General features: G+C 45.1%; 1 protein-coding gene across 2 annotated transcripts in view; it reads right to left on the bottom strand.

Moving 5' to 3' along the window:
• Window positions 1-16,198, bottom strand: part of LOC139749467 (uncharacterized) — a 77,594-nt gene extending 61,396 nt beyond the window's left edge. For both annotated transcript variants that reach the window (XR_011712977.1, XM_071663369.1), the window contains exon 1: window positions 15,996-16,198. Coding sequence is in view for 1 of the 2 variants with exons in the window: in XM_071663369.1 (XP_071519470.1) it covers window positions 15,996-16,178 (183 nt within the window). In the remaining variant the exon portion in view is untranslated. The remainder of the gene's footprint in view (window positions 1-15,995) is intronic.
• Between the last annotated feature and the right edge of the window lie 1,511 nt (window positions 16,199-17,709).

Raw genomic sequence — 17,709 nt, 5'->3', positions numbered from 1 at the left:
CCTCATGGCAAGTTCCCACCACACCAGCCTCCCGGGGTCAGACCTCTGGAAGGGTCGGGAGATCATAACCCCTGGAGAGGAGGAATCTGGTGGACCAACAGGGATGGGGTCAGGGGCTACCTCACCTCGCACGCGTCTCCAGCCATGACTGAGGCGTGGCGTGGAGCACCGACCAGCAAGTCATTATCAAATGACGTAAGGCACTCTACACCGACCTACATTATACTGGTCGACGACATATCCTCTGGTCTGTCCTCACGTGTGCAGAGCTCCGACGTCATTCTCAAGATTGGAGTCAAAGTCGATTTCCGTTTTAAAACTTAATAAAAAAAAAAAAAGGATCCCATCTACAACATGGTGAGGTGGCTGCATATATATATATATATATATATATATATATATATATATATATATATATATATATATATATATATATATATATATATATGATAACCACATATACTTTAACCTTCTGAGCAGGACGGAAGCATTATACCGTGTCCTGCTCAAGAGGTTAATGGACAGAGGAAATGTTTGGTTATCTGAGGCAGCAGCTCTCCACACACACACATACCACACTCGCCGGAACACACACACACAGGTACCACGAACCCCGGGTCGACGCCATATATCATATACGTTCTGATCTCCCGTGACCATCTGTCATCTGCATGTCTTCATCCCTATGTACTTCATCCAAGGGAGTTTGTCTTCATGGTAAGTGGCACTTGTCTACCACACTACGACCTGAGTCAGTTTTGGACTGCATGGCTTCGTGTGTGTGTGTGTGTGTGTGTACCATTCCCGTCTACCTGAAGTTAGTTTCGTAGGCTCGTCTCTAACCATCTCAAATGCCTGTTCCGACTTCTAATAAACCAATCTGTTTCTGTGCATCGTCCGCACTTCCTGAACAGTTGTGAGGAATTAGCGTCTTCGTCTGCAGCCCAGCAGCATATCCTGTACCCAGGATGATCAGGTACACTAGAATGGGATCATGACAACTCCGCTTATGAACATTTCTCTGGGGATATCCATGAGACTTCCTTCTTGAACATTTCTCTGGGGTTCTACACATCTCTCTCTTGAACATTTCCAGGAAGCAGTACATAACATTTCTCTAAGGGTTCTACGTGACACTTCCTTCTTGAACATTTCTGTGGGGGGTTTCCTCCATGCTTCAAAATCCACTAAGTAATAGTTAGAAAAGTCTCACTCTGTAATAATTGTAGCTCTATTGTCTACTGGTCTCAGTATACAGGTTTTGTCTCGTATGTCTCTCTGAAATGGAAGTATATTCTTGCCCTAAGTACAGCTTGTGAATTGTAGTTTGAAACTCCAATGGAAACGATTAATTTCATCGAGAGACAGGGAGAGACTGTGTTTCAGCAATATCTAATTCAACCAGATTACTGCTTCCCCAGTCTGAGACGCCGCATTTTTCTAACATCATTTCCTGTATCGATCTCGCTGGTGCAGTGCTTCGTGTATGCGTTCCGGTGAGTGGAGACACTTTTTTTCCCCCTCAACTCTGTTGTGGGTCACTTATTTCTCTGACTCAGTTCGAGAAGGAGTTTCGTGGATCGTTTTTTTTCTTTTCAATGGATACTGTATGGTCATATATGTATATATATATATATATATATATATATATATATATATATATATATATATATATATATATATATATTCTTTCTCTTTCTTTTAAACTTCGCCATTTCCCGCGTTAGCGAGGTAGCGCTAAGAACAGAGGACTGGGCCTTTTTTGGAATATCCTCACCTGGCCCCCTCTGTTCCTTCTTTTGGAAAATTTAAAAAAAAAAAAAAACGAGAGGGGAGGATTTCCAGCCCCCCGCTCCCTCCCCTTTTAGTCGCCTTCTACGACACGCAGGGAATACGTGGGAAGTATTCTTAATCCCCTATCCCCAGGGATACACACACATATATATATATATATATATATATATATATATATATATATATATATATATATATATATATATAGTAGTCATCATTAGCTTCGTGTGTCATATTTGGATGGTTCGTCTCTCTACTGGAATCTTCCATGAAGACCAGGTATGCACTATCATTATGGTCCTCAAACATCATCACATCACCTGACCTGAGTCATCAGTCGTGGATCATTCACGTGTTCGGCAGATGATGTGGGAAGGTCTATACCATTCGTCTTGTGTCAAGGGACTTCATGCGAATATTTCTTTTCCCGGAACAAACTGAAACATCCTGGGGAAACCGAGCCGCCTCTGTGCTAACTACCTGAAGTCGTTGTAGGTAAGGTCGTTATGGTCGCTACAGCGGATGTCGTATATGAGGATAGGGGAACGACACTCCCCACTTCCAACCTACACTGGGCGCAGGTGCGACCTCTGTTGTTTCCGCTCTGAACTTATTAGCATCACACACGTCTACATAGAAACAAAATACTGTATGCAAAATCTGAAATGCAGATGAATGTTTATGGCATACATTCCATGACAATCTTCATTTATCATCATCATTAACAACTTAAAATACTACACAACTCCATTATTATGTACGACGGTACGACCCTTGAACACGGTGGTACGACCCATGGTCACGACAATACGACCCTTGAGCACGACAGTACAACCCTTGAGCAAGACAGTGCGACCCTTGCGCACGACGGTAAGAGCCTATAGTAATGATAGCCTGGTCTCTGACCTGATCTTTATGGGTCGTACCGTCCTACTGTAGGAAGTAAGTCCGAATAGACAAAGACCATCTTCGGAAACATAAGGTTCCATAGAGCTGACAGATCTGCCTTCCTGTACCAGTATACAACAAGGAACTGTTCATGATAAGAGACGATCCCAGGTCCTGATACGAACACCCCTTCCTCCCCTACATACGTAATCGCCACGTCTCCCTAACGCCACGGGAAATAATAACACGTGAAATACGACCGGAAGTACGCTTTCCACTGACATGATTGAAATTTCACCGTCCGTACTGTGGATCTGTTAATCATACCCCTCGACCCTCTGTAAGTCTGTGGGTGAGACTACACGGTGCCAGCCACTATGATAACTAACGCACTGGATGATGGGAAAATCGAATCTTACAAAACGAAAGGTAATAGTAATTCCGTCTGTCTGTACTGTGCAATATCCGTCTATATCTTCTACACAATATAGTTCCGTCTATCACTTCTGTACATTATATTCCACTCTGTCTGTTACTTTTGCAGTGCACTCCCATCACTCTGGTCCACACAATACACTTCCGTCTAATTATACTTTACAATGCATTCACGTCTAAATTCGACTGCGCTGTAAGCGGACGCCATCAACAATGCTGCAGGCGATCCGTGTCTGTCTTTCTGTCTGTGTCTGTCTATCTGTCTGTTTGAGGTGCCAACACGGAGCAGGTTTCATTTCCTAGCTATACGTGAGCCGCACTTCCGAAAAAAAAAAATAATAATGAACTCGGCCAGGCTTCCGCTGATAATGTCACGTCTCAAGACTCTTGGACCACAGCTTTCGCAAGCAGTGGTTACATGATTTCATTTGCGATTCGATTCTCTTCTAATGTGGCAGATTTTTTTTTTTTTTAGCTCTCGCCTCAGACAAAGGAAGGCCCTCAGCCTCAGATCTGACGTTCTTGGCATAGTTTTCGTTGTTTATCTTTTGGGTAGGAAAGAGTGACTCCTGAGCACAACGGTACGGCTCTTGAGCATGGTACGGCCCTTGAGCACACTGGTATGATGGCCCTTAGGTCTAACAGCCTGGCCTTTGACCTGTCCTTGAAGGGTCAGATCAAAGGCCGCACCAGCATGGTCAAGGGGTTAACCTGACTTTCACAACTCAAATTCCGGTGCGCAATTCAAGCAACGGGACGGTCTACCACTGTTAGGTTTAACACTAACCTCCACCTGCACTACATCTACCCACCAAAGCTCACTGGTGGGTTCAACATTCATTTTGTACTGCATCCAACATTTGCAGGTAATGAGTTATCACTCCCCCAATTACCACAGGTACCTTTTTTTCAACTTATCTTCACTACATTAAAATCGTTAAATACGAACATTAAACGAGTTAAACCTGTACCATACACTATCACATGCAATCCATGTAAACAATGTAACCCCAAGATTCGAACCTGGATTAAGTATTCGACAGCTTGTTCACGAGTACACATATTCATATATAACATTCCATGTGTAGTTTTTTCTCCCACGTACCGAAGAAGCTAATAAGAAGTAAGTTACCAGGCAAGGGAATAACTGTCACTACCCATACATAACAGTGTGCACGTGACACTTCCCTGCCACATTACACTGCATCACTATACTGACGACATTACAATGCATCACTAAACTGACAGCAGTATGCTGCATCACCATACTAACAACAGCATATCATATCACCATACTGACAACACTACACTGCATCATAAACATACAGCAGTATGTTGCATCACCATACTGACAACAGTATACTGAATCACTGTACTGACAACAAAATATTATACAAACCATACTGACAGCAATATGCTGCCTCACCAGATGCAACTGCATACTGATAGTAAACTGCAGCATTCAGTCACATTAGACAAACAAATTCTGATCAGAAGCGACGAATCTCGGACAGGATCGTACGCCTGACTCATGATGCAATTCCAAAGTCTTACCGCTCACACCGTGCATTACCTACTCTGTTCAATGCATAACGGACACAGCGTTGTGTGGTAGGGTAGGTATAAAGGAGGAGGGAGACGAATTTTGGCCTCAGGGCAAAGCAACACACCAGATGCAGCACTCACACTACAGCATGAGCAGCAGCAGCAGATGCAACACTTTTACTTTTCGTGCCATCTGTTCGTCGAGCACTCCCCCCCCATGCAACTTGCTCAACACAGCCACTCCCACCAACACCTTCACAGTCACACGAGTCTCCTTACGTAATAATATAAAGACCCACAACACCTGAATAATATCAACTGGTGAGGGAGAGGTAATTCAGTAATGACAAACGTGATGATATTGTGTGTAGCATAACAAGCAGATCCTTAACTGACGTTCCAGTTGACGTAAAACTAACGGGATGTCAACAATTTCGAGCTGTAATTATTACGGTACAGTAAAGGAGGAAACATACGACACAGGCCTTCCTGCCCGGCCATTTAAAGATGGACGGTTGATCATATATCAAACGCTCATATCCAACGTCCCCCCCTCACTGCTTCGTCATTTGTAAGTTTATATGTTTAACAAGGAAGCATGTTGGAAGAAACGCATTTATCCCTGAATGTTTCGTCAATTGTGGACATCATGTTTCTTAAATACAGAGGGGACTCATGGTATTTCAGAGATGGCGACGGTTCCGTCTTGAGGGCGAGAGGAAGGCTGCTGGGCCCTGAGCACCGTCACATGCCCTGTTAAGGCCGCGCCACATCAGGCCGGCCCGTCAATCCTCCCACCGCTTATCTGACGGAATTCAGTTTTACGCAACTCTCTACCTTGTAGGGCAGCCAGGTGTGCCGAGAGGCCAACCATCCGCAGTCAACCTAGTGTAGCGCCTGTGTATATCCTCTGTGTGTCAAGCGTACCAGCCTAGCTACGATGAGAGGGTTACGTGTCCGGGACCGCCGTGCGCGGCCTCCGACACCCTGACTAAGCAGACAAGCTACGTGACCACTTGGTCATCACACACCGAGCTGCGGGATACACAATAAGGGAAGGTCTCAGACCAAGCTGTGAAGGTAGAAGACCTACGAAAGCAACGGTAGGTATGCGTAAGGTAAGGTATGGTCCGACTGTAAGGCTGTGGGGGGTTAGACAGCTTCCGATACCATCGTTGAGACTTGAGTAAGGCAAGGTAAAGTAAAGTAAGGTAGAGTAAAGCAAGGTATGGTAGGGTAAGGTAATTATGCTGAGAGAGGTTGCTGGAGGCCCGCGACCCTTGCCCATGGAAATATCAGATACTGTTATTTCCTGACGAAGGAAATCAGTCTCCCACAACAGCTAACGCGAGTGTAAACACCGAGTAAAGCAGCTCGGTAATTCTGGGTGTTGTTGACTCCCAGCGCCTGGAAAACAACCTTGACATTGGAAACTTTGCTCTGAACTTGGAGGCTTCCACCCCCCGACCTTCCTCAAGTTACACCATAACCACACCAGAAGTAGTGGTGCAAGGTTAGGTTTTCTGTGTCCCTGAAACTCTGGCCTTCTGTAATGACCAAGACATTGGAGGTGACTGACTGTTTATTACTCACAGGTTAAGGCTCAATGTGGTCTACAATGTGTTTGCTGTATACTGCATTACGTTTGTTTTTTCGTTACATAATACGCCCTCAGACGTACGCCAAGTTAACTCTCATAACGTCACTTTGTGTCTGAATGTTACAATGTATGCTACAGTTATGCTGCATACGAAGTTACTAATTGTATTCTGATATACTGCTACTATGTATCACAGTTACGCTATGCTTCGTTGTCGTGTTATATTGTAGTATGCCCTTATACCGTACTACAATAACTCTTACGCTGAATTATGGTGAGCTGGGGTTATGACACACTGCTGTAACATTCAAATATAATTTTCGATACAGTACATTACACAATAACTACGCCAGCACTCAAACATGAGCATGAAGGACACCAGACCTCTATACATGATAACAAAATCACTTGGAGCTGTAGCAATGCGAAGCGGCCATACTATGTCCTTGACCTCTGACCTCTGGAGACTGACCTTGAACCTTAAGGTCGTGAGAACAACGGTACGGTTCTTGAGCTCAGTTATATGGTGTGAACTCTGAACTGATCCTTACGAGCCGGGTCGAAGGCCACACCCATCATAAGCTGGATGTACTGTCCTTGACCTCTGACCTTTGCCTTGACCCTTGAACTTCGCTCAGGGATCTAAACATCGTAAATACAAGCGCCTGCCATGACTCTGCTACCGAGTGTTGGACTGGACAGTTCAGCAGGCGAGTTGCTTGTGCAGTCTATATGCCTTCCCTCACAACAACGCTGTCATGACTCTACCAACATGAATATCTCAAGACTGGTGTATAAAGCAACAAAATTACATACTAAAAATGAACATTACATACTAAAAATCAGAGCATATGACAGATCAGCAAGTGGACATGCACAGCTATGAACAACGTCTTACAAACATACCTGAGAAAAAAGAAAATATAACTAAAAAAAAAAAGTGGTTGGCTCGTTTTCTTTCATCCAAGTCAAACCATTCGTGAGTCTTCACGACTCATGAATACTGCCAGGCAAAAATTGACCGCTTGAGCACGATGGTACCACACCTGGAACACGACAGTACGCCCCTAAGGTATGAATGGCCTGGCCTTTTGACCTGACGCTTAAGATTCGGGTCAAAGATCACGCCATCATACCCAGGAGTCAGATAGTACTGGTCAAAGGTCGTACCTTTATACTCACGAGTTACATCAATGTGGTCAAGGGTCGTATCTTCGTACTGACGAGTATATCAGTGTGGTCAAGGGTCGTCTTCTCGTATTCAGACGTCATTCCAGTGAGTTCAAGGGTACACAGTACTGGGGAAGGACAAATAACTGGAAACCTGATAGTCCATGATGAGGTTCTTTGCTGCAGGACAGCAATAATATCCTAAATTTCATGTCAACTGTGGTAGAGGCAGGTTGTGGTAGAAGTAGAGCGAAATGAGCACCTCTCATCCACCACTGCCACTGGCATGACAGCTGGCAGGAAAATAGCCGAGAAGGACTACCATGTAGTACGTAAGGGAATACTGACACGGAAATTCTTTACAACTAAAAGATCGCAGTGTCGTAACCAAAGGTCGTAACGTTGTGCTCATGGGTTGTAAGGCACTGGCAGGTAATGTCCAACACAGAGAAAAACTCCAATCGTGTTTTGGTTCACTTGTTTCTGGAGAACCGTCGTACTCAGGGTATAAATGCATGACACCAGTACTTATGGTATACTATGATGACGCCTCACTACAGAATTCAGATTTCATAAAGTTTATCCTCAAGAGAAGAGACATCCACATCCACACAACAAGAGGCGCCTGCAGTACAAATCGAGTTCACTTAACATCAACGAACGGTTCAAGTCCTAACTAAAATAGATGATAGCTATCCATTAGTCTTCTTGAGAGTGGCCAGGTAATTCCACTGCACCTGCATATCGTCCTCTGTAGTTTGTCCCGACAAAATACTTCGTTTAGCGGTCTGTGCAATCTGCCTTGTGGTCAGGCTATACTTTTTGCATCGACATTTTAGAAAAATGTTGTTGAAATACTGATCACATCACGTACGGCAACATTACGGAATGTACTACAGTCCTGATTACCCCTTGAACACGACCCTTTGGGTATGACAGCGTTACGTCTAGCCAGATCCTCAAGGGATAGAGGTCAAAGACCAGGTTACAATAACCCAAGGGTCGTACCGTCATGCCACACACACACACACACACACACACACACACACACATACATCCGTGAGGTAACGTGAAGCAGACCCGGCAGTCTGCAAGTCTTCAGTGATGCCTAGTTAAAAGGCTGGGATTGTGTGGAGAGATTCGCCAGGTCTGAGGCTGCTACGGGACCTTGTCATATAACGGCCCGTTCCCCGGGCGCCCGGGTCTTATTTCTTGGTTCTGGTGTGACAATGTATAGCACAGATCGTGTGTGTGTGTGTGTGTGTGTGTGTGTGTGTGTGTGTGTGTGTGTGTGTGTGCGCGCGCGCGCGCAAGCGCGTCTGTTGAGAAAGGGTGATAAACAGGACTTTATCTTATCAAAGACTGTGGTACCGGTCCCAGGCTACCCAGCCAGCACCCTCACCTGTGCTGACAATACCAGGCTCCAACCACACTTCACCACGACTAGGCAACTCCAGTCTCTCTCCACCATTCATTCCATTCCTCTCACTCCACTCTCGAACACTCGTGACCACCTCCAGTTTCTCACCATCACTCCGGCCCTTCATTTGCGAACATCCAGTCTCTCCACACCACTACTTTCCTTCCTCCCCCCCACTTTCCAACACTACTGACCACCTACAGCCTCTCCACAACCGTCCCTCTGTTCTCCAACACTGGTGACCACCTCCACTTTCTCCAAACCCCTCCCTCCACTCTCCAATAGTGGTGACCACCTCCATTTTCTCCACATCCCTCCCTCCACTCTCCAAGACTGGTGACCACCACCAGTCTCTCCACATCCGTCCCTCCACTTTCCAACACCACTGACCATACCTCTTGTTTTTCCTCACCATCACTGCTACCACTCCCTTCATCAACTATTTTTCATATTGGTCACCACCTGGCTTCACCTGGCCTTGCATGACGAGGAGGAGAAAGGGCAACAAAATAAAGAGAAGCGTCATGAAATTTAACTCGAAGACGGAGGGATTATATAACAGCGAGATGGAGGACGGATAAAAGAGTGTTGAAGCAAGATGGATGAGACAGTATACCATCCCACCAAAAAAAAAGATGTGCCGTATCCGCTGTGGTAAGCATACTGCGACGACACTGACTAATCTTCTTACTCACAGCATGCTGTGCGGTGGTGTTTGTGTCACACTGCACACAACAAGGCTGTGGTCACCGCTCGACTCCGCCCTGACCCGCGCGGCAAACAAAGGCGTCTCGCCATCTCGCTACCAAACCCAGGGAACACACAACAACTGGGCGTCCCCTGCTCATCGCCATCCACGGGGTTCGGGGCCGAGGATCCAAGGGCTGCGAGAGTAATTCTAACGAAGGGAAGCTGAAATCTGATCCTTGACCAGGATACATAAGAATAGCGTTAATTATAACTATCGTCTAAACTCAGCAGTTTTAAATGGCGCCCGGCACCATCTTAACACCCTCCATGTTTGGACTGCTGGTCTCATTTTCTCTTCCATTAAAGCTATGCTACTGGGTTATACTTAAAACCCTTTCACTACATACACCACACACCCACGTATCTTCTAATTCATTTCTTGTCTTCCCATTCTTCTTACCTTCCCATTATCTTATTACCCATCATTCTCTTCCCATTCTTATTTCCTTCCCCTTTTCTAATTACCCATCATTCTCTTCCTATCATTCGCACCTTCCCCTTTTCTAATTACACATAATTCTAACAGTTACGACCTGACCTGACCTGACCTTTCTTTTCAAAAAGCAAGTACCCCCTTCTCCTCACACGCTCTTGTATTATCATCTTTCTTCTTTTCTTTCTTCTCTCTTTGTTTATTAAGAGACTTGTCCCTGATGAGGGCATTCCTTTGGTGCACGGAGCCTCCAACATAAAGGAGAGAACATTCAATGTTCTGTTTGCCGAACGTGCTCAACTGAATATTCTCGTGACACAAAAGGGTTACAACGGGCTTTGACACTACTTCATCTCCAGAGAAACACTAGAGAAAGTTTGGCCGGTTCTTAGTAAAAGTGGACAAAATGGCCCACAATCAACATAGGTGCCGTCTGGTTGATGTATTCGACCAAGAGCTTCCTCACTGTTGAGACAGATTCTGCTATCTCACAAGCCATCCACGATGTGTCCACACTCCATCATCATCCGCCGGGAGAGTGGTGTTTTGTCAGAGCCAGGAGAGCAAGTCCACCGTCATCACCACTACCACAGGACCTTGTCTCCATCATTACACAACAGGAAATATACCGTGACACGGCAGCCACTAGCCAGAAGACGTGCCGCAATATAGGCGCTCTTCATTTTGCTCTGCACACATTCCTTTCTCCTACGTTCCTCCTGCGACCGCCACATTCTAACTCGCGTTCTAACGACAGCAACGTCACTCTTGCTTTACTATCCTGTCTCCATCAATAAAGATATGGACGATACTACATACCATGTCCTCCAGCAGATAACTTTTTTCACAGACCAAACAGGTCGTTTGTTATCTGTCTGTCCCTTGTACCCTAACTCCTCATAGACCACCTGTCCCATATACTCCAACTCTTCCAGTACAGGCATCTTCTGGCCCTCGTTAATCCTGGATTCCAATCTCTCCCTTACTATGATCAATACATAAAAAATAGAAAAAATACCACAAATATGTAAAAAAAATAAAAAATCCAATGAGTATGTAGCGATAATGTCACAGGTTACTTAGACAGCAAAACGCCATAATTACTTGGTCAAGTGATTAATGTGGCGAGAGGCAATGAGGTCAGTCTTTACATCAACCTCAGCGGTAAACAAAGCTAAGCTTCACCACCTCAACGCACAGCACTCACAACACGGTCATCTTAACACAGAAATAGAGGGATGAAAAGAGTCCATAAATAATAGAAAAGTTTAATAAGGATTACAGGATTATGGAAGCCACTCACACTCACGACACTGGAATGGTAAGGCAATATCATTCTGTATACAAGGTACGTACACACAGGCAAAAGTTACCATCAAAATCAATACCGGACACAATTTGGTCATCTCTTATAAAGTAAGAACTCTGAAACAAGTGTAATTTCTCCAAGTAAAGCCTGATTCCTCCGTTCCCAAGCGCACGAGATGCGTCTAGAGAACAGATTGATCTCATAACGATACAGGTATTTTTAGACACGACTGAAGCACAGGTCTGGAAAAAATGAGATCGTACCCAACCCTACGTGTGTACCCTAGGCTGATAACGGGGGACTGTCCTCCACCCCGGTAGCTTGGCGTGCAGAGCAGGTTACCCAGGTAAGGGCGGCAGGGCTGTGTTTGGAGAAGGATGATTGAACCTGACTGATTTAGAAGGCCTTTGAGGAAACTTTCATCCTTTTTTTTTTTCCGGTCTAAGAACAGGCGAGGTCTGCCACAGGTGAATTCATATGGGCCAGTAGAGGCTTGATCAGAGATGGCCCTCTGACATACTGTTAACTTTTTCTTTACTAAGAGACGCATTTCATCTTCAGTAGATTTAATTCTCACATTCTACCGACCTTCCATATCTGTGTGTGTGTGTGTGTGTGTGTGTGTGTGTGTGTGTGTGTGTGTGCAGGTTAGGCATAAGGCCCTCACGTGAACCTTGTGCCACAAGAGACCCACTTTCCTTTTATCAATTTTCATATATTCTTGTCGTTGTTCAAAACTCAAGTAACAAACTCATGTCGTAATCCAAGCCATGGCATAAACAGAGCACAAAATACACCTAAAAAGAAAAATAATTAAGGAGTGAAGATTCTTTTTTAGGAAGTGGAAACCCTGCCTTTTACAAATGGTGGAGGACACAGATGTAGAAAAATGAAAATATCAATAGACACGAGAGTTCCCGAGCGACGCTGGGAAAGAAACACATATAACGAGAGCCCAAAAGCGGTGACGCATTGGCTTTTTGTCTTGTATTACGTACGTGGTCGAGGCAAACAAGCAGCCACGTCAAGAAGACGGAGAGAGAGAACCAATTCTGCAGTGTTGGGCAAGTGGGTCAAGTTGTGGTGTCATGTAGGGAATGCTCACCAGTCTCATGACTTTAGCCTTGTCTCCATCAGGTAAGTCTGCAGAGCTACGGGCCTCACCAGATGTGACAGCAGTGTACGCCGTAAAGGGGCGGCTCAGGCCTTTGTGTAGCCAGAACAACTGCTTCATGATAAAAACCTTCGCCTTGTGAACCAGACGACCCCCTAGTTCCTTAAACGAAAGACACCTATTTGTGTAAGGAGGGCTTTCCCAGAGTGATTAGATATTATGGTGATACGTATTTTTAGTGTGATGAAAAGCTTAATTATTGATCCAAGAAAGAAAGAAAATGGGATTTAGTTAACCTCAACTTCAGTAAAAGCAACCACCGGGAAATCATGCCGATATCCTGATATATAAGGGGTAGAAGTGACTGAGATGAGGCACATATCAAGTAATTCAGATGGAGGAGGATTAGGGTCATCAGTTTATGAATAAATCTGGTTAACTGCTGAAGTATGGATATCATTAATACTAAGACAAAAAAAAAAGTAAGAGCGATGGAGACAAGACAGAACCTTCAGGAACACCAGAACTAATAAGGAAAGAGAGTGAGGTTGATCCATCAACAAATAAAGGAGATAAATCGACCTAAGAGGAAATGGGAGAACAGGGTGGAGGAGGAGAGTCAAAAGAGAAGAGTTTGGAGAGAAGACACTGATGCCACACCCTTTCGACAGCTTTCGGGATATCAAGGTCTACAACACAGGATTTCCCCGAACGTCTCTCAGGGAGGACAGATAACCAAACATGGCTACGTCGTCAAACAACAACAAAATCAGCATTGGGACGCCGTCGTATAAGAACGAGAGAGGTTAAAGGGCAGGCAAACTGACGCAGGCGAGGCAGTCAGATAAACGAGAGTGAGTCATCAGCTGGATCGAACTTATCAAACAGCGGTGCAACACACAGTACAGAGTGCTGCTGAGCCACGAGTCTGGCACCACCAGAACCAACAGTGTGAGTGAAACAGTAGATAGGCACTTTCTGAGAGGCGGTTGAGGAGTTTAGAATATAATCAAAGAACGAAAGATGAAACCGGAGGGATATATATATGGCGTTGTTCAGTCATCCATACAGCAGTGAAGGAGTGAGCAAGGGAGTGTTTGGGAAGATAATCAGAGATAAACATCACCAAAGATGTGTCTGACTGTGGTGAATCAGAGGCATCTGTCGACTACATGTAAGGTGGAAGAGTGTTTTAGGAATCTGTCCATGCGCGACACATGCTCCAAGAGGTGCTCCTACCGAAGGTTGTGCATGGTATACTTACCTGTGTAGCGGGAAGACTGCACGATGCGCATGTTACACCATAATCAGACAAGATGATGTCACGCGATCATCAGGAATAATCATGTGACACGACCACCAAACATGGTGATGTCACACGACCGTTACAAAACTACAGGTTACACGACCACCTGACATGATTAATGTCACTCGGCCATCGGATGAGCTGATGTCACACGACCACCGGACATGATACTGGCAGACCTTAAAATATTACGATGACTGAATGACATTCAGACGACGCAATGTCACCTGACACACTTCCAGTTATCCGACAAAATACATAAAACTACAAAAGATAAATATCTATATAAATACACAGGCACCATCGCCAACTGTATCTTTACTGTAAAAGTATTTGCTCTGCCTATGTCACTGCTGGGGAGACTGTATGTCTTGCGTCTCTCCTCATATCACTGCTTATCGATGGGCCGACTCCCCAGCACAGAAGCATGGGCAACAGTATCCCTTAATTCCTGCACATGCGTGACGCTACGGACTGTAAATGTTCATATTGATGGCTCCAGTCACGGATGAAAGTCCACATCAAGGCCGGACCTTAATTGAAATACCGAGAGAATTATGAAAAGGATAAAGAAAAGACAAGGGAAAGTACTTACGAATTTTAGAGAAAGTGAAAATATTGTATTTTGAAATGTGCCCGATCATAGTTATTGGGAAAGACAAGAGAAGGTAGAGAGCTCCAAAGCTCCGACGCGTAGGGAAAGAAACAGTTGTCAAAACGGCCTACCCTTGAGTTGCTGATGGCCACACAATAATCATGTGACGCAGCAGCTTGCCGAGTATTGCGTGGTCTAGCGAATGGTGTGGGCACACCAGCAGCCAACTCTCGGGAGCAAAGACCAAAGTAATACCTACAGAAGAGGGAAAGTGAACCAACACTGCGGCACAGGGCAAGGGGGTCAAGTTTGGAAGTTAGTCTGGGACAGGTTATAAGGGAGATTGCTTTCGACTCAACTCTGTCAAGTAAGGATACAGAGTCAGATCCGCCCAAAATGTGACAGCAGTGCTCCATACAAGGACGAATCAATCCCTTCTACAAACGGAGCAACTCCTCAGAAGAGATATTTCGACATCTAAACCGGACACCCAGTTTCTTAAAGGCAGACGTAGCTATTCCTGCAATGTGGGGTTTCCAGGAAAGAGTGGATGTTACGTCAATGCCAAGTGGGTTCACTGAGTCAAGAGGTTGAATTACAGAACCGTCAAAGAAGAGACGAGAGTTGTGAGGAGTTTTCGTTAGAGAGATGGGTAGAAACTGGGCCTTAGAGGTATTAAACTTAGGATTTTGTCTATCCCACTGAGATATCCTGTCCAAGTCTGAGTTTACTGAGGAAGCTGTGTCAAGATGAGATGCAGATCGAGTGAGAGAAGAGGGAGCAGAATTGAAGGATGTGGATGAATGCAGTGTTGAGTCGTCAGCGTATGTGTGCATCAGATTATTTGCGGAGGATAGGAAATTGTTGCAAAAAATGGAACAGGACAGAACCTTGAGGGACACCGCTGTTGATGGAGAAAAGGAGGGAGGCTGATCCACGACCACAGAGCTAGATCGGCCAGAGAGGAAGTAAATATTGAAGGAGCAAAGTGAGGGAGGGAAGACGAAAGAGGGGAGCTTAGAGATAAGACCCTTGTCAAAAGCCTTAGATATGTCAATATGTAATGAGTGTCTCCTTGTATCGCCTAGATATTGCCACTCACTGGTCCTCGTCACTGACGGACGAAGACTCACGCTGAACATTTCTCTTCTTGCACCTCAACTTTTTACTTACTTTCCTCATCAGTGTTGTATCCATGTGTTACACTGTGCTGTATAATCATCAACGAGCCACACTGTACTGTGCAAGTGTTCACGAGCCACATTGTACTGTACAAGTGTTCATGAGCCACACTGTACTGTGCAAGTGTTCACGAACCACACTGTACTGTGCAAGTGTTCACGAGCCACACTGTACTGTGCAAGTGTTCACGTGCCACACTGTATTGTGTAAGTGTTCACGAGCCACACTGTACTGTGCAAGTGTTCACGAGCCACACTGTACTGTGCAAGTGTTCACGAGCCACACTGTATTGTGTAAGTGTTCACGAGCCACACTGTACTGTGCAAGTGTTCACGAGCCACACTGTACTGTGCAAGTGTTCACGTGCCACACTGTATTGTGTAAGTGTTCACGAGCCACACTGTACTGTGCAAGTATGCAGGAGCCACACAACTGCAGAAGAGGAGTCACTCACCTTCCTGGTCTTGGGCTGACGCTGCAGGTTGCTGCGGCCGTTGATGATGACCGCCTCGCCCTCGAAGACGATGCCTGAAGGAGCAGGTATGACGCCGGGTCTGCTGTCCAGGTAGTCCAGGCCCAGGTCGTCCAGGTCGTCACCGTCTGTGCTGGAGTCCACCCGACCCTCCCACCCGGGCATGATCACGTACCCGGACTCCAGCTGCTGCGAACAAACGCGCACATGTAAGTCTTATAAACACAGACACACAGATATATATATACATATATATATATATATATATATATATATATATATATATATATATATATATATATATATATATATATATACCTTCTACATAAGTAAACATACGTTATCATAATCTCTCATACTCACACTGGTCGATGCATGCAGAAGGTTCCTCCAGTAAGGTCTACGAGGCTTCTATTGTCAACACACTACCAAGGCTGACAAGAGCCTGAGCTAATAAGACAAAGGCAGCAGCTGCTGACAGCCAATCGGTATTGAGGTTAATATTAACTGGATGAGGTACAAACTTGATGGAAGCCGTTGATCTAAATGGCTGGCGACATGTGACAACAAAGGGGACAACATCATTGCCCTTGTGACGCTGTAGGTGGCGGTAAGCCCTAAGACCTTGACCCCTTGAGCACGACAGATATGCTCATCAACATTACCCTTGAGTACGACGGTATGACACTTGAGCATGACGAGCATTTGAACTGATCTTTAAGGGTCAGGCCAAAGGCTTGAGGTCAGGGGGTCAGATATCCACTAATCGTTATCCACGTAATCTACACATCCTTGTTATGGCCAGACGAACACAACCATCAGGGTAAGGTAAGCTCCCAGACCTCAGCTGCCACTTTACGCTTTATACTGACCTCCATCTACTCCTAAACATGTACCCAACACCCATGCTACATTTAAAATGCTTTATCTATACATAGTTAGACTAATAAAGACCTTAGAAATAATACAAAAACTAATTTGAGGGGAAAGATGACCTCTGCAACCATCGTAAGGCATACGCAAAGTAAGAATACATGTGGAACCATCTTAAGGTATACGTAAGAGTCCCCAGACCATGCTGTATGGGAGATAAGACCTCTGAAACCATCGTGACGTGACTGTAAGACATACTGGCTGGTGAACTCACACGAACACCATCTGGGGAATACACCGGAAATACAGGTGTTGTTTCCAACTGAGGCTGATGCTGGTTAAAACCTTGGTATTTCCGAAGTTCCACAGCAGGACATGATGTTTCCCTGAGTCTAGCATCGAATATACCTTACGGAAAGCTTACCTTAGTCTCGGAGGTCTTCTACTATCACAGCTTATTCTGCGTCTTTACCTTCACCTATGTATGCCTTACAATGGTTTCGAAGGTCTATCCCAAAGCTTATTCTGGGTCTTTGCCTCACCCTATGTATGCCTTTAAGATGGTTTCAAAGGTCTTCAACCCTCACAGACTAGTCTGGTACTTTACCTTAACTTACATAGACCTTACAATGGTTACGGATGTCTTCTGCCCCTTCCAACCCACCCAACTGTGTTTAGGGGCTTAGCTTACGTCTACCTTAGGATGATTTCGTTAGTCTTTCACCTCGACACAACAGTGATGCCCAGGAACTGCCCTGATCTGGCACCTGCACATCTAGATCAACGCTCGGGCTACAGGGTAATATATATTCTGCACCAAGCG

The sequence above is a fragment of the Panulirus ornatus genome, chromosome 7, assembly GCF_036320965.1.
Source record: "Panulirus ornatus isolate Po-2019 chromosome 7, ASM3632096v1, whole genome shotgun sequence".
NCBI classification, from domain to species: domain Eukaryota; kingdom Metazoa; phylum Arthropoda; class Malacostraca; order Decapoda; family Palinuridae; genus Panulirus; species Panulirus ornatus.
Note: the sequence above shows the minus strand (reverse complement) of the source record. Positions and strands in the feature narration are given on the sequence as shown.